Raw genomic sequence first — 22,510 nt, 5'->3', positions numbered from 1 at the left:
CTTGACCTTAAAATAGGGAAAACAGCATTCTATCCATAGTTTACTCATTCTTTTATTCAAATTAAGACATATTCAGTAAGAATTTCATGGAATTTAATATTTCTACGCTTAAAATCTAGAATGAGCATAGTATATCTTCAACAATTTGAGTAAAGAAATTCTAGTTCTATTTGAATTTCTTGCATCTGAAATGTGTGATCCTATGTGTTCTACATACCAGTATATGTGTTCTACATACCAGTATGATATGTGTTCTACATAGGATATGTGTTCTACATAAGTGAGCACTGTTTTCCATTACATGGACTAATAGTGGCAAGAATATGTAGAAATTGATAAATGAACATTGAAAAATATGTCTAAAATGATACAATAGGGTAAGGCTCCGGGTAGTATTTTAATCTGGGGGTAAAACATTCCAAGTAATAACTTTCAACTGGGGGGTAAAATGTTCCCAGCAATATTTTAAACTGTGGTAATTGTTCATTTTTTCTAACCCTCTCTTCAATACATTTCTAATAAAACTTGGGGGTGTTTAACATATTACGGAATAAATTACTCCAATGAAGTTATATTTGAGAACACTGATGGAGTGGGGAGAGATGTGGGGTAGGGGGTATGAAAAATGAAGAAAGCTGATAATGAAGTAGCTGCAAAATTGTGACGACAGAAAATTCAATAAAATTAGAAATAAGGAAAAATTTTCAAAACTGGAGAATTAGGCCAGCAAAATCACACGATAAAAAGTGTAGAACTGTTTTTCTGGAAAATTTTCAGTGAATTTGTCTGCTTAACCTTTATAAAATGGAGGTATTATTTATCGTAAAAAACTATACAAAAACTAAAATTAACATGTTAAATATCATTAAATTTTGAGGAAATTATTGTCATTTTACCCCTGACAATTTCTTCTTTTATCTGCGATTTGTGCTTATGGAAGGGGAAAATCATATTTTGTTAGGCTTTCCTTATCATCTTGTCAAATAAATACATCTTTACTGTATAAGTGGATTTTTCCGCCTGTCGTAGTCAGCAAATTTAATCTGCGTGACAAAATATTATCGAATCGTGGAAGAGTAGAATTTATCAATTTGCGAAATTCGTCAATATTTCTGCATCGCTAACTTAACCACTTACATGTATACAGTATATCACTATCTGAAATAAAAATTACTGGCTTTTGAATCTAGGCATCAACATTTAAATAACAAGAGCTGTCCGTAAGACAGCGCGCTCGACTTTTTTATTGCTTGCCAATAAAAAAAGTTTTTGCAGTAAAAGGCAATACAAGAATCTCTGTATTTTTAAAGTGAACTAGTTGTTTGATACCCTTGAATATTACAGCAATGTTTATATGACATAATTTATGGTAAAGTGAACAAGTGGATAGGAATGATTTTTTTTAGATTTTTTAAGTTTTTTAGTGCTTGCCTATAATACAAAACATTGACAGTTAAGGGCCATAATTCAAATAAAATCTTTGACAGAATTACCTTCTCCTGGACATGTTTGGGAATCATGATTGTAAACAAGTATTCCAACTTTCAAATTAATATCTCAAACAGTTCAGTCAAAAAGTGGACTGGTACTAAAAACTTAACCAAGATTCTAAGTCGATAAAAGGCCTTAATTTTTAAAACAAATCCTTGACAGAGTTACCTTCTCTTGCATACAGATGGGGGTAATGATGTGAAATAGCATTAAAAGTTTCAAAGCAATATCTCAAAGGGTTAAGGCAATAAGTGGATTTTACCCATATTCAATGTATTTTCTAAGTCAAAAAGGGGCATTATTCTGTCAAAAACCTTGACAGAGTTATGTCCTCTTGTCTGTTGATGAAGGTCGTGATGGTAAACAAGTATGGTCAGTTTCAAAGCAATACCTCCAATGGTTTTGAAATAAAGTGAGGTGGTACAAAAAACTTAACCAAGCTCAATACACTTTCTAAGTCAAAAAAGGGCCATAATTCTGTCAAAAACCTTGACAGAGTTATGTACTCTTGTCTGTAGATGGAGGTTATGATGGTGAACAAGTATGGTAAGTTTCAAAGCCATACTTGTAATACTTCTGAAATAAAGTGGGGTGGTACGAAAAACTTAACCAAGGTGTGACGCCAACGCCGACGCTAACGCCGACGCCGGGGCGAGTAGGATAGCTCCCCTTTTCATAGAAAAGTCGAGCTAAAAACCGAGAGATACAGTTTGACTAAGAACATTGTATCATATATATATAACAAATTTTAGTTTCTTACAAAAACCAACACTGTTTTAGTTTTCAATGTATACTCCCAAGTATTTTCAATATATTTATTAAAATATACATTTTTCTTTAATAATATACACATTTCTCGGAAGAATTGTTTGCGAGTACAAAACTTTTAATTTAATCTCCACTATATATGTACAACTAGCAAAACCGATTTCATTTCACATACGGATTTAATTTACAGGTACAATCTTAATTATACAAACATAAAACCTTGCATAAAGTCTACGGGTAAGCACTAGAACAAAATAAACACTGGGTATTCATAAAGCCTCTAGGATAGTTACATATCTTATACATGGACATTTCAAGCGTTACAAAGACTTGCACTGGGTTTTTCCCTTGTTTCTTCTACATGAATCCTCCGGAATTTGTTATCACTTGGTCATTTTTTAAACCCTCAGTCATAAATAAACTTTACGGGGGGTTTCAGGCTAATTTGCTATCAGATTACAATATATGTAGCTACTCATGATCCTATTGTCCAATCACAGCTATAAGCAATGGTCACATGACTGATCCTGGCCAATCGGAATCCTTCTTTCTCCTATCCAATAAGAAATATGCACAGCTTATGAAGCTAGCCAATCACAGGTCTGATCAGAAAATGCACTGACCAATGGGTGAAGATGTCTTATAGATATTATATATAGGTTTTAAGCATAAATCATGTATTTACTCCTAATGCACTTCTTGTTTGGCGTATTTTTTCTAGTCTTTTAGTTAGATGTTTATTCTGATTCTGTAATTCTTCTATCTGGTTTTGGCACTCTCGTAACTGAAATACAAATAGAATTATTTCAATATCGCAAAAAACAGTACAACATTAAAAATAGGTTCTCCTTTTTATCCCCATTTACTTTATAAAGCTAGATTTCTGTAATGATGCTTCTAAATCTTTAGTAAAAGGGATTTGGTTAACACAGAATTTATTTCTAGTTTGATTGTATCAGAAGTTATAAGCTTATAGACACACTTTTGAATCTGTTCCTGGAAACCAACCAACTTGTACTAAGCAATGAGTGTAAAGATTCTTGCACAAGGAAACAACGCCTTGCCCCCGACAACGTTTGAACCCACACCACTAGCGATCATAAGATTATTAGTCCAATGTGTTAACCACTTAGCCATGCTTCTGATAAAAGGGATTTCAAACATGACAGAGGTGTAGAGTCTGGTTTTGCTGCATGGATGTGTAGACTGGGCTGTTCAATAGTTTAAAGGGATACCACTGAGGTTTTTTGACTTGAAGGGACCGAAAATGTTTTTTCAAGATTTTTGTGTAACTAGATGTATGTCTAGACCAAAAACTCATGTACAAAATTTCAGATCATTCGCTCACTCCGTTACCTAGAAATAATCAATTTTAATTGTGCAAAATGCCTCAAAAATTGAAAATTGTTATGACGCTTTTCAGCCAAATTTTGTTTGTGAAAAGCTTACAGATTTTCTGAAACATTTCTTGTGTCCGCTTCCTAGAACTAGTCGGTACTGGAATCACATAAAACATAGTTGTAGCCCCAGATAGGCTTGAACCAATTATCACTAGGATCAACGGCAGACATCTCAACTATAAAGCTTACAGTCCCTTTTGGTCAATAGTTTGAAATTAGCAAGTCATTATCACCGTTACCATTACACCTTTGCCCTACCGGCTGCAACTGAACCTATCCATGTAGACAGTGCATACCAAGATCTGTGCCACTTGATTATAGTCAACACTGTTTGCTATTCATTCAGTACCCAATTTAATAAATTCTATAAAACAGATGAATGGTTTTATTTAGACTGGAAGATGGACAAGTCCATTTAAGATATTCAGTGTGGTAGGGTGAAACACTGAAATATCTCATACATTAAAAAGTCATTGTGGATTTTTTAAAACAAAGGCATAAATATTGAATAATCTAAGCATAGTCTCATGATTCCATCAAATAATTTTCACAGACTATATGATGCTAGAAAAGAAAAGTAGACATGCATTTTTTTTTTTGGTCATACCTCTCTTTGTAACCGCCGCCTATCTGATTTTAACTCCTCCTCCAATTTCTCCGCCTCCTCGGCATCATATTTGAAACGTTTAACTTGAGTTTCTAATCTATTTACCTGTAAACATAATGATAACATAACATAACATAGCGTAACAAACTTGCCTCATCCACAGTTAACATACGAGAATCATACATAAAATCTATCCTAAAAACATTTCATCCCAACCGTTCACAAATTTTCTTCATTTCAAATTATCTAATTAAGATTACCCTATCCCATCTACTAGTAACACATGGTGATCTACTTGTTGAGAGTCTTATTAAAACAATATGTCAGATATCCTCTGAAGATTTTATACTACTAGCCAGTGTAAATCTCTCAGCTGTCAGTGGTAAAGCATGTCAGATTTTGTGTGTTTGGTTTGCTTACCCTCACCACCGGAATGAACCATATGGGCTAGTGTATACTTTTGTTTGTTTGTTTGTTTGTTTGTTTCATTTTACGCCTTTTTCCAACAGTATTTCAGTCATATAGGCGGGTAGTTTCCTAACCATCGTTCCTGGAGAGTTACACCAGTACTAGACAACCTTCCTCCGTGCTAAACTACCAAAGCATCTCCCGGGATCGAACCCACGCCAGAGAGGTAAATGAATTAGAATCATTGACTCTAACACCTCGACCACGGAGGCAGTCTGCCAGTGTATACTCCATTTGGTTTTAATAGGGAACTAAATTTATGTTTTACTACAGTTATATCTACACATGTGCTTATGTGTGTGCCATAATTCTCTCTCAACATCGTCTCTAGGTAAGCATATTGGGACAGAAATTAAACCTCGATACAAAGTTAAAATCAGAAATTTTAGGATGAACAGCAATTTCATGTCAACCTGGGATAGTGGCATCCTATTATGCTTTCAAATAAGTGTATGAAGTTACAACCCATTCCCCTCTGTAGTTATGGAGATACCAACTTGCATACAAAAACTTTACAAAAGTGTGACGCCAACGCCTAGGTGAGTACATGCTCTCTCCCTTTTCTTCTAATACTCAAGCTAATCAAATGTTCACAACCTTTTTTTTGTACTTGCACACTTTGAAAAATCAAGCTAATGGATTGAAAGTGTTGTACTTACTGTGCCATCTAAATTTGTTATTTCTTGTTCTGCTTTCTGTAATTTCAGTTTATATTCATGAATCTGTTTACTAGCTTCTCCTGAAGAAAAAAAAAAGTTCATGAAAAAATATTTTTGATAACCGTGCTTATTTGTTTTATTGGATGAGCTAAATTGCTTTCATATCAGACAGGATTTTCTACCATTTACACTGGTGCTATATAAAAACCCTGTCTTACACCCGTGTAAGACAAGTCTCATGCTTTAAATGAGTCATTCCCGCACGTAAATGAACTGCGTTCTTAGAATGGCATCATTTATCAATGATACATCGATACAGTTTCTATCTCTACAGACACAATGTTACAGAATTATCCAGAGAAAAGTTACACTTTTCACAAAACATATACTATTCATTAATTTAACAATTACCCTGCTGGTAGCTGCTTACAGCACCATACCACGTGACTAGTGCGGACCATGACGTCATTCCTGACCATGGTCTGCACTAATCACTTTTCAGTCTGTACAAATTTTGAAGTTTTTCCTGAATAACGATGAAAAGTTTTGTCCAGACTGAAAGTGGGATAGGTTCACTAAGATATTTACAGAGATAAAAATTTCCACTTGTCCGCTCGGAATTACGAGTAGAATTTCAGAGAACAAGTAGAAAAATGTTGACTGCACATTGGATTTAGAAGCTACTCGTCCTGCAGGATGAGTGACATTGAAAATATTTTATGATGCCTGTACTTAGCCTTGTAAGGATTAATGTAGTCTAAACTTACTTTGCACTTCATATAACTGTAATTCAGGCCCATTCATTGTATTGCCTTTAGGTGCATTACTATCTTTCTTCGATCGTTCATCGTCTAATTTATCGGTTAATCTATTTATCTGCAATAAAGAAGTTAATAAATAGGTAATGTTATAACTCACACAGAGAGTAAAGATTGTATGATGCATTTCTAGCTTTACTTCAATCTAACATTTTGTGAAATAGTTCAAGCTTAAGCAGGCCATCAACCTTTCATAAGGTAGTTAATTTTGAAGTTTCCTCACATGAAAGAATCCAGAATAACTGACCAAGATTAAAACTCTCCTGGAAGTATAGCTACCTTAATCACTAAGACAATCGGCACCTGAGCAGAATCATCAACCTTTATAAGCGTAAGGTAGTTCGTTATTTCCTCACATAAAGAATAAAAAATCACTGAAAAAATGAAAACCTGTTTCTAAGTCTAGCTACCTTAATCACTCAGTCACTTGGGCTTCATTGCAACATAAATTATTGCACATTTTCAATGAAAATTTAAAATAATATTTTCTTTGACAGAATCATTTCTGTCTACATGTAACTGCCCATCAGTCTGCTATCATTAATTTTGTTACTGGCAAAAATTTTTACATTAATTTTAAAGATGGCCTTAAAGTCACACTGGTGCTGTTCAGGTCAAATGGTGACTTTCCGGCTTTCCCTGAGAAGGATGATGTCAGAAGCCCTTACACGCATTATTACAGTCACAAATAGGCATCCAAGTAGAACTACCAACCTTTTGTAAACTGGCTGGATAGAAGATTAGTTTAAGGTTTTTCAGTGAAATAGATTTCTTAAATTTCCTTTTTTTTTTCTTTTTGGGTTTTACGTCGCACTATCAAAACAGTAGGTCATATAGGTATGCTGACTTTCCAGCTTTACTGGTGGAGGGAGACCTCACGTCCTTCATTGCATTATTTCAGGCACCTGAGCAGAACCACCTACATTCAGTATGATAGATCGATAGCTTCCTCACATGAAAGAATATAAATTCTTTTAACAAGATTCCAACCCTTTGCTGTGAGTGGCAAGTGGTTTGAAGTCAGCGACCTTAACCACTCGGCCACAGAAGCAGCCACCTCAAGTTTTTTTTTAAATTCTGCTAAACACTTATCTGTCTGGTTTAAGTCTGTATCATGACAATATTAATTATTATCAATATACTTGCATTTGTAGATGAACCTTAACTATTTCAGTAGAATGCAACACCTCCTACCTAAAATGTATCAGAAGCTTGTTTGTTTTGGGTTTACATCACATCGACACAGTATAGGTCATATCGCGACGTTCCAGCTTTACTGGTGGAGGAAGACCTCAGGTGCCCTTCCGTGCATTATTTCAGGCACAAACGGGCACCTGAGTAGAACCACCGACGTTCTGTAAGCTAGCTGGATAGCTTCCTCACATGAAAGAATGCAAAGTCCCTGTCGGGATTCTAACCCACAGAGGTGAGGGGCAAGTGGTTTGGTATCAGAAGTTTCTAATTCACACCTTTAAAAACAGAACACTCACCTCATCTTGTAAACTTTTTTGGTCAGCTATAATTTTCTTCAATTTATCATCTAGAATAGAAAAACAAAATAGAACCATTAGGAAAATCATTTATCACTCATTAAAATATATTATATGGACCAGTCTATAAGATAAAGAAAATTAATTAACCCAAATAAGCAAAAGTGCAAGCATTATAGAATCTGTTTTTTTTTTTTTTAAATCATACATACAACAAAATGACAATAAAATATGTAAAAAGCTAGCACAAGTTTCACTAAAATTAAAAGCCTACTTGCAAAACTCTACCTTTATATCTAGATACAAAAAAAAAACAACGTAAACCTATTAAATGTGAAGACCCATCATACATGTACATTCTAGTAACAAAATTTTTGCAATACTGTAAATCTAGAAATTTTTGAGAGGAATTAAATTATTTGGTAATTTCACGAAAATAAATGTTCATCATGAATCTTGGTTGGTATGATATAAATCTAACAGAACTGGAAGAAAAAGAAATCCACAAATATTCAACCTTGCAAATAAGTCCAAAATGTTGATTTCACAAAATTTTGGCAGAGCAAAAATATTTTGCTTTACAGTAACTCAGTGTTCCACTTTAAATAAATCCCCAGAAAAAAAGAAATTTAATATATGAATATTTAAGTTGCCACCATTTTTTAACGATAATTATAGATACAGAAAGAGCAAACAAAGCATTGGTTACACATTTCTGTACATACAGTTTTTATATCTTTTTCAATAATACATCTACATCTTTTAAGCAAAATCTGCACCTAATAACCCCTCAACAAGCATAAGCTAGAAGAAGTCAAAGCATATAATTATATAATGTGTAAATATGTAACACACACTCTAACAATGAAATTGTCTAATGTTTACACATGCAAGATAAGACCTTATTGAAATAAAACATCAAATTTATAAATAAATGACAAATTTGTGAATTTTTCTGAAATTTGAAAAAAAAAGACCTTGACCTTGATATCCAAGGTTATTCATGGGTCAGGTTATAAAACAATTCATCAAAATGAAGTATGAATGCTGTACTGTGTAGCTTATAGAAATACAGATATTATAGACAAGGTTTGAAGTCTCTGCAAACACACAGACAGACGGACATGCTCAAAAGTTTTTTACTTAGGTGGCTACTCTTTTGTTCTCTCTATTGTCCTTTTAGCCACAAAAGAGAAATAGAAGCCACATTAGAGCTTACTGAATGAATAGCATCAAAGGAAATTTACTGTTACCTATTGTTCCCATAGCCACCTATGTATCTATTTATTTGTACAGATGGACGGACAGACAGACAGACAGAGCAATATGCTAGCAGATATATTGCTACAGGCTCACTGTAAGTTTTATCTGTTGATCAAAGTACTTTATATACGTATCATGAAATATGTTTTATATATTCCCTTATTCATTAGATAATCTTCTGTAATTTTAGTGAGAAAAATGCTATACGAGTAAGAAACTGTGCAATGTAATATCTACTTAGACAGGAAGATTTGAAAAAAGCAAGATTTTGAAAAAAGTAAAACTAGCACCTACATGCAAAAAAAATCTAACCACTCCTAGAATGTTATTATATTGAAAACTGGCCAAGTATGTTTCTATAGTTACACTATGAGTGAGAAATATGGGGCAATAAACAGTGAATTTTAATATTAACGTCAAAATGTTACATGAATAGCAATTTCTATAGTAATATCTACTGAGATATTAGCTTCAATACAAAAACACAGACATTTAAATGACTTTAGAATACAATCATGAAGTACTAAGCATTTTATTTCATATGACTTTCTAAATGTAAAAGTTATTCATAAAGCATCCATAAAAGTATATTTTCATACTAAATTTCTCTCAAGTTACATAAACTCATGTAACTCGTACTACCTTTTGGTCTGATAACGACCTTGTTTTTCACCTTCTAATTTTCATTCTAAGCAGCACCATTCAAGTCATGTGAACATAATAGGCCATGTGGCAAAAGATTAACAATTTTATATGCCATGTGTCAAAAGATTAACAAAAGGCAATATACTAAAAGATTAACAATCTGATAGGCCATGTGGCAAAAGATTAACAATCTTATAGGCCATGTGCCAAAAAATTAACAAAATAATAGGCCATGTGGCAAAAGATTAACAATCTTATAGGCCATTGGCAAAAGATTTACAATCAAATAGGTCATGTGTGGCAATACATTAACAATCTTATATGCCATGTGCCAAAAGATTAACAATCTAATTCTTTTTCAAGATAAGTGGGTAATGTCCATAGCCCAGTGTCATGGATGCACACATGACAATTGCATGAAATCTTGTTCATTCAAGGACTGAAAACTTCAAAACATGTGACATCTTTATCTTTCAACCACTTTCTTTCATTTCAGACTCTTAAGCCTTAAAAGGTACACTCAAGCTCTTTTTTTCTGTAAGAAACACCTCTATTTGTTACAAACAAAACTGTTAATAAAAACTCTATAACCTACAAAAACAGACACTACATTTATAAAAGAAGTAAAATCCCGAGCTACACCATTCCTCCTTGTCTCTAGATTAAAAAATTGGGTCCAAAGTTATAAAGCATGAAACTGGAGACCAGTCTACACATTCTAACAAAGCATTGGCTAGTTTTGAAATTCTAACTAAAATTGACCAATCGTAACAATTTATTTTCAGACTGGTCCACAAATTTATTCATTTTTATAACCTTTGATCCAATAGAATGATATTGGGTCCAAAGTTATAAAGCATGAAACTGAAGACCAGTTTACACATTCTAACCAATCAGTGGCTAGATTTGAAATTATAACTAAAATTGACCAATCATAACAATTCATTTTCAGACTGGTTCATTTTTTTTATATTTTTATAACCTTGGATCCAAAAGAATGATTGATAGAATTCAGACATTGCCAGCATGCATACATTTTATACATAAGCACCCATAGCAACATAGGTGTATTCATCAATATTCATCATTCAATCAATCATGAAAAATACATTCATCAACCATGGAAAAAAAATCCAAAAGCAAAATCATAGCAAAAACTGAATAAGCATTTTAAAAATAAGGAAATTAAAACAAATGTAATCTTAAGCGTTCACAAATTATCGCTTTAGACAGCACAATTGTCCATAATTATTATGCATGAATATTCATGGCAAAAATATTATTATATATAAAATGATGTTAAACAACATAAAAAAAAACGGTTATGGAAAATAACTCCACACAAACTATGATTTTTGATAGGACAACTCTATGCTTTTTGTATTCATACTAAAAACGAAATCAACATCTAATTTTGCTAAGTGACCCATTTTGTTAACATTACTTTGAACAATATTTCAATCACAAAAATATGACACCCCCAAATATTGATAAATACATGCCCATTGTTAATCAAGCCAGAGAGATAGGAAAATAATTCAGAAGTTTAAAGAGAAACAATATCATTTCTATTCTGTATAATTCACATTTTGTGAAAAAAAAATTTTTTTTTTTACAATTTTTGTAACACCTTTACCATATAATAAACATATTTATAATTTGACAGTAACATTATGCAAGGTATGAAATACCATCAAGTATTGGCAAGTAAAACAATTGATAAATGTTTTGGCTCTTTTGGTTAAAACGACCGAGTTTTGTTTTTTTGCTCTTTGGGTTAATTAAAATATGTAAAACCCAAGATTATCATAATTTATTGCAGAATACTTTGAGACTAACAAGCCAAAATGTCTAAATATAAAACTAAAACAGAATTTGAAAAAAAAAAAATCAAATTGTTTGATATTTCAAACAGATTTTGCTCGACTTGACAGAACAAAAGTTAATATTTGATTGCATTACTAACTTGCACACCAACTTAAATAAAACCAGTATGAGCCAAAAACAAAATCTTTGAATATAAACTTAACTTTGTTTCTCTTTACACAAAAATCTGGAAAAAAGTAAGCCATATAAAAACAAAGACTACAGATTCAAATAAGAAAACTAACTTACGTCGTATTTTTTTTTTTACTTCACACAAAACACCGTCCAGCAACTATTTAACTATGTTGCAACTAAAACAATTTCTAATAAAACTCATGTAATTAGAGACCAATTCCATTATTAAAATTCATTATCTATGTTAATTAAGCTAATCGGAAAACTAAATCTTGTAAAATTCTTAAATTGTAAAAAGTGATTCTAAAATTTTTGAATTTCCGACATGATTTTTTTAAGATAAATAATGGTCTATATTGCTACCATGTACAAACACATGAATTAGTCAAAACATGAAAATTGCCATAGCTCTTTGATTAAGATAAGACCTCATAATTATTGTCACCTCAGTGCAGTAACAATTTAACTCCTATAACATTATATAAGGAGTTATTATGTTACTGCGCTAAGATGAAGTTACTGCGCATTTTTTTTCCCCCACTTTATTTCTTATTTTTTGAAAAATCCTGGCCTTTGCTTTAAAACAAAACAAAATACAATGTCCAAAATCTATTCATTCTTATATTTCATTTAATATGTAAGCATAACATAACGTTGAATAAACAATATAATAATATCGTACTTTTATAAATATCAAAAACGTGCAAATTTAACACACAAAAAAATGCTTCAGATTATATAAAAGATTAAAATAAAAAAACTATTTACAAAATGGCACAATTAGTAAACCTCCTTTTTCCTCCATATATTTAGTTTGTTGTTGTTGTTTTGCATCAAAGATTACAGCCTCCTATACAAATACAGTCTTATATGCTATTTCTTTTAATATTCATATTCTTTTAATATTTCAAAGTTTTTTGATATGCATATAAAATTTGTTAGCATAAAAAAAAACATACACAAAAATAGACATAAAAACAAATAATATACAAACAAATATCTAAATACATGCCATGTTTAACATATTAATCTAAAATACTAAAACAAAATGTTAAAACAACAGTGACCTTAAGCTCCTTTCCACTTATTTGTTTGTTTGTTTGTTTAATTGGGTTTTACGTCACACCGACACAGTATAGGTCATATGGCGACGTTCAATAGCTCAGGTGCCCTTCCGTGCATTATTTCAGGCATGAACGGGCACCTGAGTAGAATCAACAACGTTCCGTAAGCTAGCTGGACCTTTCCACTTATAAAGATGATGATAATTACTGAAATTCTATGTATTTATCCCCATTAAAATACCATATTTATTATTTTCATTTCCAGTAAGTAATTTATTGATAAGCCTTTCATTACCAAAATATAACATCGGGATTCAATTATTGAAATTCTAACTTAAATTAAGTACAAATTTTTGTTTTGTTTTTTGTTTTGTTAGATTTCAATCCTTCTGGTTCCTATCAGAGCATAACTGTAGGCATGAGCAAGTACTCAACCCCCTCTCCCCCAACCCCCTGAAATTCTATCACCCTTAAGAAGTAAAATGCTAAAATACGTTAAATGCTTGGAAAGTGGAAAGGAACTATTTGCTACAACTAAATATGGAACACCCAATCCCCACCCCCTGAAAATTTCCATCACTCTTAAGAAGTAAAATGCTGTAATACAAGAAATGCGCAATATAAGTGGAAAGGAACTATTTGCTACAACTAATAAAAATGGCTACAACACAACATCAACATCTCTCTCTGGCTTGATTACAACATAAAATAATAATTGAGCCATGTCACGACAAAACCAACGTAATGCGTTTGAGACCAGCATGGATCCAGACCAGCCTGCGCATTTGTGCAGTCTGATCAGGATCCATGCTGTTCGCTATCAGTTTCTCTACTTGTAATAGAGTTTGTAAGCAAACAGCATGGATCCTGATCAGACTGCGCGGAAGCGCAGGCTGGTCTGGATCCATGCTGGTCGCAAACCCGTTATGTTGGTTTTGTCATGACAAGGCTCATATGTTTATAATTTGCTATATTCTTATAATATAACCAAATAATTAGACTCAAAAATATGTGCGCTTTACAAAATCAAGCATATTGCTTTGCTTAAAAGAAAATATCTTTAAAAGATATCAATTCATATTAATACAGTGTACAAATGTTTCAAAAGAAAGGATTGTGTTCACTTTTTGACAACTCTTGTTTCAAATTTACACAGTTTTAACAGAATATTTCACAAAGTAAAAATTGTGAGGAAGTGAAAAACTTTTAACAAGAAAAGTCCCCAATGCAGTCTATGTGAATAAATCTATATACAAGTCCCTTTAACGCATAAATCTATATGCAAGTCCCTTTAACGCATAAAGAATATACACAAGTCCCTTCAACGCATAAAGAATATACACAAGTCCCTTTAATGCATAAATCTATAGAAAAGTCCCTTTATCACATAAGAAAATATTCATAATCAATAACAAGTAAAGAATATTTATTTCTATGAACAAACAATCTATACACAATATTTTTCAAGAATATAAAAAAACATTCTCTTTAATCTTTTTTTCCAACCTATTGCAAAATATCGCTCAAAAATGGTAATTTTCCTTTGGAAAATTGGTCAAAAATGGTAACTTTTCTGCGAAAATACCATTTTGAAGTAACACACAAAAATAACAATAACAAAATTTATATATTTTTTTCGTTACACTGCACTATCAATTATTCTTAAATTGTTTTTCCAACCAATTGCAAAGTAGGGATCAAAAATGGTAATTTGCCTTCGGAAAAATGGTCAAAAATGGTAATTTTCCCTAATCAAATTTTCCGATGTAACAAATGTCCATAATTATAATAAAATTCATGTATTTGTCTTATTTATTACATTGCACTATAAATTAGTCCATGTATACTTCGACAAATGCAAACGTTAAACATGTCAAAGCAGGAAAAATCTGTTTTTAGCCTCTTTGATTAATGCAAAATTCAAACTTGATATTTATGGCATATACCGACACTCAAAATATCTAAGACATTTGTCAATAAATGAAAATCCTATAAGAAATGGTAAGTAAATCTAATCGCAAAACAAACTCGCAACTGTATGCTTCACCTAAAACTTTTGCAAAATCGTAAAGAAAAACATAATCCCATAAAAAAAAGACAATGTCTTTGACAATGTTTCATAATTATTCCAATGTGCAGACAGCTGTGAATGTACTTTCTCACAATGCCACTTTTTTTCTTCAAAGTTCGTCATTTAAAAAACTCTGTCTTCAAAATATACACCCCATCAAATCACTCTTCACAGTTCAACAATTAATGCTTATGAATTAACTTCTTGGCATAACAAAGAAATAATGAATCTTTCATACTCAAAAAAATAAGACTTCAGCTTCAATAATTTTCTTATAAGCATTTAAGCAGCATTCAGCTTCTATTTTTTGTTGGAAAAACAATTCTGTGTCATTTTAAACAAAATATTTCAGTAATTTTATCTTGGAAAAGCACATCCTATCACTGATAAGCATTCTTCAAAACAGCGTTGCAAGAGCTATTTATAGGGCGTAAGTGACTTTGTTTCTATAAATAGAAGATCGGGAACCAAATAGTCCGCTTTACTAATTTATAGAGAGTGGACCAGTAAATTAGAAGCATCGAGGGGTTTCCTTACTGATTATGTACTTTAACAATAGCAAAATTCATTTTCCACCTTTATCTTTTGATTTGATAATTATATGAAACGATTGATCTAAAAATAACATATTTAGCTTTTAGAAAAGTTGAAGGCTGCTTTAAGTTTATAACTGATCCTGCTAAGTACAGGTATATGTTGAATTCTTGCCCTGCCTTGACTTTCCATTGGTAATTTCATGTATGGCAGGCGACAAAAAAAACTATGTTATGTATGTAACCAGCAAAAAACAATAAAGTAATATTTACTAAATACAACAAAGAGTCATATATCCCTCCTCCCCACCCTCTTGCATAGTGACTTAACAAAATATGAAACCATCATGTAAGCTGTGACTTAAAACAAGCACCAAACTTAAAATCTAATAAGAGCGCTACATATGCAATCTAAAAATAGCACATATTCCTACAATCTAAAAATAACACTTTACTTACATATACTATACATATAGTAATAATAATTGATGGAATTTTGAAAAACAATCTCTAAAACTGTTCCTACAGTGTTATTATTGTTTGCTTTTACTAACCTGTCAATTGCATACTGATTATACAGTCAATGCACACAGCACATTAATTTTTCGATAACATTTAGGTCAATATCGTGAGATGTACGCAGTATGATGTATTTAAATTCAACTTATGTCTGCGAATTTATACTGAGCGTTAATGCGCATTAAGGTAAAAAAAAACATTTGTGATGTGTTGTGAGAGTATGAGACCTCATATGTCCATGTTTTTTTTCTTATTTATAATTTAAACATTATTTAAGGTATTTTGTAAAGGCTATTAAGCTAATTTAATTTTTAAAACATTAGTTATTCGATATTAATTCTTGTACATTACACGGGCAAGTCGAAGTGAGACCAAATACTTAAATTAGTACTATAATGTATTCTTAATTGAAAGGTAAATGAAATCAGACTATATATTAGCCGTGCAATGACAAAACCAACATAGAGCGTTTGCGACCAGCATCCGGGCAGTCTGATCAGGATCCATGCTGTTCGCTAACAAACCCTACTACAAGTAGAGAAACTGATAGCAAACAGCTTGTATTAACTTTCTGTCTTGAACAATGGTCCCAAAATCTCTTATCCAAATTAAACTACCCAACTTAGTAGCACGAAAAATGATTGACCATCAAGTAAAATATTGATCATGAAAATAAATATTGGCTATGGAAATAGAATATTGACCCTGAAAATATTGACCATGAAAAAAATATATTGACCATTTAAATAAGATATTGGCAAAGATTTGCTTTTTCACATAATACATTAGCACCAACATACATATCACACACTTGCAATAAAATGTATCCAAAAACCCACATTTTTGTAGATTTAACAGTAACAATTGTTAAATATTTGCATAAACTTAACATTAAGAAACAAACAGAATTTTACTACTTAAAAAAAAATACAATTTCAATACAGATTAAAAGCTGAAACAAAACTTTAAAAGATTTCCTTAAATGTGTGAAACATTAAAAATTATTTAAAATGTAAAAAAAATTTAAATTGTAGGCCGTTTATATTTTATTCTAACTGATTAGGCATTCTTCTTTAGAATTTTTCTTTGACCCCCTCTTTTTTGATCCCTTCTTTTTAGCCTTGCCTGAGTTTGAATCAACGCTATGACCACTTTCTTCATTTGGAGATATTTCCCCTGATAACCTTGACCCTGCCTCCGGTGAACTGTCGACAGACTTTGATACATTTGCCCCAGAATGCAATTCTTCATCTTTATCACCCCCTGTTGCCCCCTCAATAGGTATTACATTTATATCCCCATCCAACTTTGAAGATGAATTTTCCTCCAAATCAGTCACATTATCAGTGACTTCATCACCATTACCTCCTCCCCCCATTTTGCTTACTTCAGATTCAATCCCTTTATAAAAACTACTTAAATTCTCACCTCCCTCATTAACCTTTTCTACATCTTCATTGTCAAGCTGATTTGAATCATTTACTAAATCATCTTGTAACTTATCTACATCCTTACTCTGTTCACTATCTACTTCTGTCTTTGTATTACCTATACTTGTATCTACACATTCATCTGATTTATCAACAGAAGGAACATTTACTTCAGTTGAAACATCTGTGGTTTCTACATTATTGCCTACTTTACTGCCTTCTCCATCACTCTCATTTTTCTGAATATCTTTAGAATCATCCTTTACATTATCGGTAGCTACCGGCATTGAAATGAAATCAATTCCTGGTCCCATTTCTGCCCCTAGGTCTTCAGTTTCATCATCGCTATCGTCACTGTCAGAGTCTATATCTGAATGACCTTTGACACCAGAGTAGCAAATACCAAAACCAGATATGGGAGATGGCATGCCATCTATTGTAACCATACCTTCCAGGGGATTCTTCTCTTCCTCTATGGAAGTCAAAACAACATCAGCATCTGTATCTACTTTGTATGAAAAAAATTTCAAGTCACCACTTTTTTCAGATTGTAAATGAACTAACGGACTCAGAATTTCAACAGAGCCACCTGAAGACAACTTTCTAGGCATGACAGCAGATGCTGTATCAACCAACTCCTCAGAATAGTGCCTTTTGGGAATAGATATATCAATATTAGCTGAAGTGCAAGATTGCTGTCTTACCATAATTTTCTCTTCTTTTACCTCCTTATTGTACAAATCTACGGACTTTAGGACTATATCAGTGACATAATTTTTTGCAAATTCAATCATACTCTGCTCGTTACCAATCTGACCTGTAGGTAATGACATAAACACCTCATCATTGTGGAATAGAGAAGTACAGACTTCTGCCTTTGGGTCATTAACCTTGTGATCTACTTCAGACACAACATCTAACTTAGGTGATTTAGAACTATCGGTATTTCCAACTACAGGTTTATCTACATCTACTTTTGTTTCTAAATCAGCACCAGGTTTGACATCTACACTATCATTAGAAGTACAAATTTCCTCATTATCTAATCCAAATTTTACATTACCTCCTAAAGCTACATTTACTGATTCATCTACCTTAAATTCTTCTTTAAGTGGTTCAGTGGTTGGGATGAAAAATTTATCTTTATCCCTCATCAATACTTTTTCGTCTTCAAAATCTACATCAATATTCTCAATATCTGACCCATCATTTACCTGTTTTACTTCAGTCTCTTCAACAAATTCATCATCTGATTCACTGTGATATGTAACATCACTTTCAAGACTTATACCACTCGCACAATACACTAATTTTTTTAAACTACTCACACTCCCTGATTTTGGTTTTATGTCTAAGCTTTCAGATACAGATAATTTACCTTCTGTAGCCCCAATGTCTACAACCTCTTTCCCTTCTAAATCATTTCCCTTTTCCTCAATAAACTCTGATTCAGACAATTGACCCTCAGCATTTACATCTTTACTCTTATTCCCTTCTAATACAATATCTTCCTTTTCTTCACTTTCAACTTTCATTTCTACCTGATTATTTTGTGGGCTTTCTAAATCTGCTATCTCATTCCCTACCTCTTGCTCACCAGCACCCCTTACATCTACACACCCTGTAGGGGACACCTCACTCTTACTCTCATAAAAAACCTCATTCTCATCTGACTCAGAACATTTATCTTCTTTCCTATTATCTCTCACATCATCTTTTACAATTACATTTTCAGGTTTTGATTCTTCTGTAACAAAATCAACATTTCCTTCCACGGAAGTGTCTTTACCAGTAATAAGATTATCATTGTTTTCTGCATTATTGTTCACATCTTCTGTATCCTCTGTATTGTTAGACAGTTTCCCTTTATCAAGACCATCCACAACATGAATGTCTTCAGAGCCACTACCTTTTCTATTAACCTCAACATCAACATCCACTAAAGACGAACCCTTATTTACCTTATTCTCTACAACAGATTCAATATTATCAGTTTTCTTATTTACAGACTCAGCTTTCACTTCAGCATTACCTAAAGTTCCTTCTCCTGCTTTCTTAAGCAAGTCAGCAGCCTCTTCTGAAATAATGGAAGAACCCAGCTCTGGTATAGGCACATCAGACATGTTGGAACACTTTGTGAGGGAAAACTCGCCTTCGTCTGTAGTAACAATGACTAAACCACTTTCCTGAAATGTAGCACATTTTTAAAACTGTTACTATCCCAACTTTGAGCCTTTGGACAAGTCCTGCTTTCAATTTTAAAAGAGCACATTGTTAGTTTGGCTTTTTACTCTTTCCTCTTAATGACTTTTCATTTAACTTTTGAATATTATTTTTACTTATGATAGAAATAAAATATTGTTTGAGACTACTACAGGAGATTATAGTATTAAAATTCTAAAATTAAAATGAAAACAGGACAGCATCTGGTCAAATAGCACCAATGTTCAGAACTGTCTTAGATTTAAACTGATGGCATTGAAGTCAATATTGCTGCCGGTACTTTGGTTTGTTTGTTTGTTGTTCTGTTGGGTTTTTTTGCCCATTTTTTGTTTGTTTGTTTGGTCCTTTCTTTGCTGTTAATTTAATTTACCACCATTCCTGGATAGCTAACCAGTAATTATCATCTTCTGCACAAGTGACTAACTATTCATCCAACATGATATCCGAACCAGCAGAGGGACACAAATACTATTTTTGATACAATTATGTCCAAGATCAATTGTGAAGATGAAATTACGCATTACACTAGTACATCCGAAGACACTTGTGCGGCTCGAATCTACAGCTGTGAGAGGCAAGTGACTAGAAGTCAACGACCTTGACCACTTGACCAAAGCAAATACCCCCCCCCCCCCCACACACACACCTTTATTTCACTTTGTTAAAATTGCTTTTCATCACGGAACAGTCAACATCAATGAGCATGGTGATTTTTTTCTTTTCTATTTTTTTTTTTTTGGGGGGGGGGGGGGATTTAAATATCATTTCAATATCAAAATATACTTGACATTTCAAAATCAATCTGATAATCTTTGCAATTATGATCCTTTGAAAGAAAGTAATTTCATAGATTAGCATTCATATGTCCTGGAAAAGACTTTGCATAGTTCTTAATTTTTTTAAACAGTACAATCAATAAAAAAAAATTATGACTCGCCCTGTAAAATTTCACTTACCTTTAATAATTTATCTTTAATTTCTATTTGTTGCTTGATTCCATCAAATTCTAATTTTAAACTTTCATGATCCCTTTTTAAAAGGTCATATTCCTGAAAAGAGAAATACATTTTATAAAACTTTCTCTTCAAAATTCTTTTGGCTGTTTCGATATTATTTGCCAAATTCTTAACCCATAGGCTATCCTGCTGAATTTGTGAAATAGACTTTCTTTGCTTTAAATTTTAAGCTGCACGATTTTATTTTAGAGGGATACAAATCAGTTTCGATGTCAAACTTGAAATTTAAAACGGCCTTCAGCTTTTCTAAAGGTTAAATATGTTATTTCTAGATAAACCATTGCATATAATTGTCAAATCAAAAGAATTAGGATGGAAAATAAAATTTTCCATCCATAAAATACATAAACAATACGGAAACACCTTCATATCTCCAATCTATCCATCCCCTTTCTACATTTAAATTTGTAAAGCAAACAATTTCTTTCCCGGCTTTGACCTGTACATTATTTCACCATTTACATTTAGTTGGGCATAATGTCACAAAGTTCAACAAAAAACAAATTGAAATAGATTTAGGTAACAAAAACAAACAAACAAATAACATGTTTGAAATTAGAAAAGAACATCGCTGAACATTAACATTTCAAAATTGAACCTACTTCCTGTATAACCTGCAAATATATCAAATAGCGTAATAAATTACGAGAAAGGAAACCATTTTAAATAGCATTTGTCATTTGTTCTCAGACCTCTGCAAAAATACCATATTTTGTCACCTTAGTGCAATAACCGATTTAGTCCTATAAAATTTAGCAGGACTTAACCCATTACTGCACTAAGGGGATGAATTTTGTAAATATGGCACATATTCATTTTAATTCATGAATCTTTTTGTAAATATTTTAAACAAAAAAGATATATTATCATTTGAAATACATAAATTTCAAATTTTTCAAAGTTTACCTAAGCGGAGAGAAATTGTTGTAAGTCTTATTTTACTTGTTTTCCAATCCAGTCGTTTTTTGGTTGTGAAATGCAAATGTTACAAATAAGTATGATTTGTTTAATAAAATAAAGTTCAAACAATCATGTTTTTTTTTGCCCGCTGCAAAAATTATCAAAAACCATCCTTTGTGACTGCCAACAACAAAACATATCTCATTTTCAAGTCCATTTTTCCAGGAATACTTTTCTAATTTTGAAAAGTGACCCAAAACTGATAAGCTTTCCACTTAAATTGGCCACAAATACCACAAAAAATACATTTTTAATTTATTTCTAAGTAAATTTCTTAATTGTTAATTGTTTTCCATGTTAAGTGCCCCAGTTGATCTATGTAAGAAATTCAAATTTTATGTTTTTAGGCTTTTGGACCTCAGTGGAGTTCCTTTAAGGTGTTTCCCTCTAAGATTCTAATGCTAACTTACTCTACATTTATCTTTATACTCTCTCTGTACTTCTATCATGCCTTCTTCTTGTTCTTCTAACTGTTCTTTCAGCAGTTCTAATTGGAACACTTGACTTGTTTTTGTATTATCTAGTTGAGCATTTGTCACCATAGCCGCCTTGTACTTCTCCTCCAATTCTCGTAATTGATTCTACAAAATGTACATATGAGCCGCGTCACGACAAAACCAATGTAATGCGTTTGCGACCAGCATGGATCCAGACCAGCCTGCGCATCCACGCAGGCTGATCAGGATCCATGCTGTTCGTTTACCAACTCTATTACAAGTAGAGAAACTGATAGCGAATAGCATGGATCCTGATCAGACTGCAGGGATGCGCAGGCTGGTCGCAAACCCATTATGTTGGTTTTGTCATGATGTGGCTCATATATTATTTATTACATGCTTTTCGGTGGTTTTTAGAAATATAACAGTGAAATATAAAACTGATATTCTCACTATTTAAAACAGTGAAAATATCAATTTGATACTTTTTCTGTTTTGAATTTAAGCCTGTTATGTTGTTTCAGTGAAATACCAGTGTGCACAGTAGTGGAAACCAAGTTAATGACGTGACGTCATAAATGATGTCACATTGTATTATTGTATTGCATGCTTTTAATTTAGTATTAGGTCAAAATGTCTTTTTAAAC

General features: G+C 32.4%; 1 protein-coding gene across 2 annotated transcripts in view; it reads right to left on the bottom strand.

The window, feature by feature from the left end:
- Window positions 1–2,261: 2,261 nt before the first annotated feature.
- The window catches only part of LOC132738474 (leucine-rich repeat flightless-interacting protein 2-like), a 47,839-nt gene continuing 27,590 nt past the window's right edge, over window positions 2,262–22,510 (bottom strand). Inside the window, exons 5-12 of one of the 2 annotated variants that reach the window (XM_060725989.1) lie at window positions 21,837–22,007; window positions 20,407–20,499; window positions 19,260–19,413; window positions 7,702–7,751; window positions 6,161–6,269; window positions 5,394–5,473; window positions 4,267–4,371; window positions 2,262–3,043 (exon numbers count right to left, since the gene is read on the bottom strand). In XM_060725989.1, coding sequence (XP_060581972.1) covers window positions 2,933–3,043; window positions 4,267–4,371; window positions 5,394–5,473; window positions 6,161–6,269; window positions 7,702–7,751; window positions 19,260–19,413; window positions 20,407–20,499; window positions 21,837–22,007 — 873 coding nt within the window. In that variant the 3' untranslated portion in view covers window positions 2,262–2,932. Of the gene's footprint in view, window positions 3,044–4,266; window positions 4,372–5,393; window positions 5,474–6,160; window positions 6,270–7,701; window positions 7,752–15,621; window positions 19,414–20,406; window positions 20,500–21,836; window positions 22,008–22,510 lie in introns of those variants that run through there. The other variant, XM_060725981.1, reaches the window with a different exon arrangement.

This window comes from Ruditapes philippinarum, unplaced genomic scaffold (genome assembly GCF_026571515.1).
Source record: "Ruditapes philippinarum isolate M1 unplaced genomic scaffold, ASM2657151v2 ctg6779_1_1_1_1, whole genome shotgun sequence".
Lineage (NCBI taxonomy): Eukaryota > Metazoa > Mollusca > Bivalvia > Venerida > Veneridae > Ruditapes > Ruditapes philippinarum.
The sequence above is the reverse complement of the archived record's forward strand: the minus strand, read 5'-3'. Positions and strand labels throughout refer to the sequence as shown.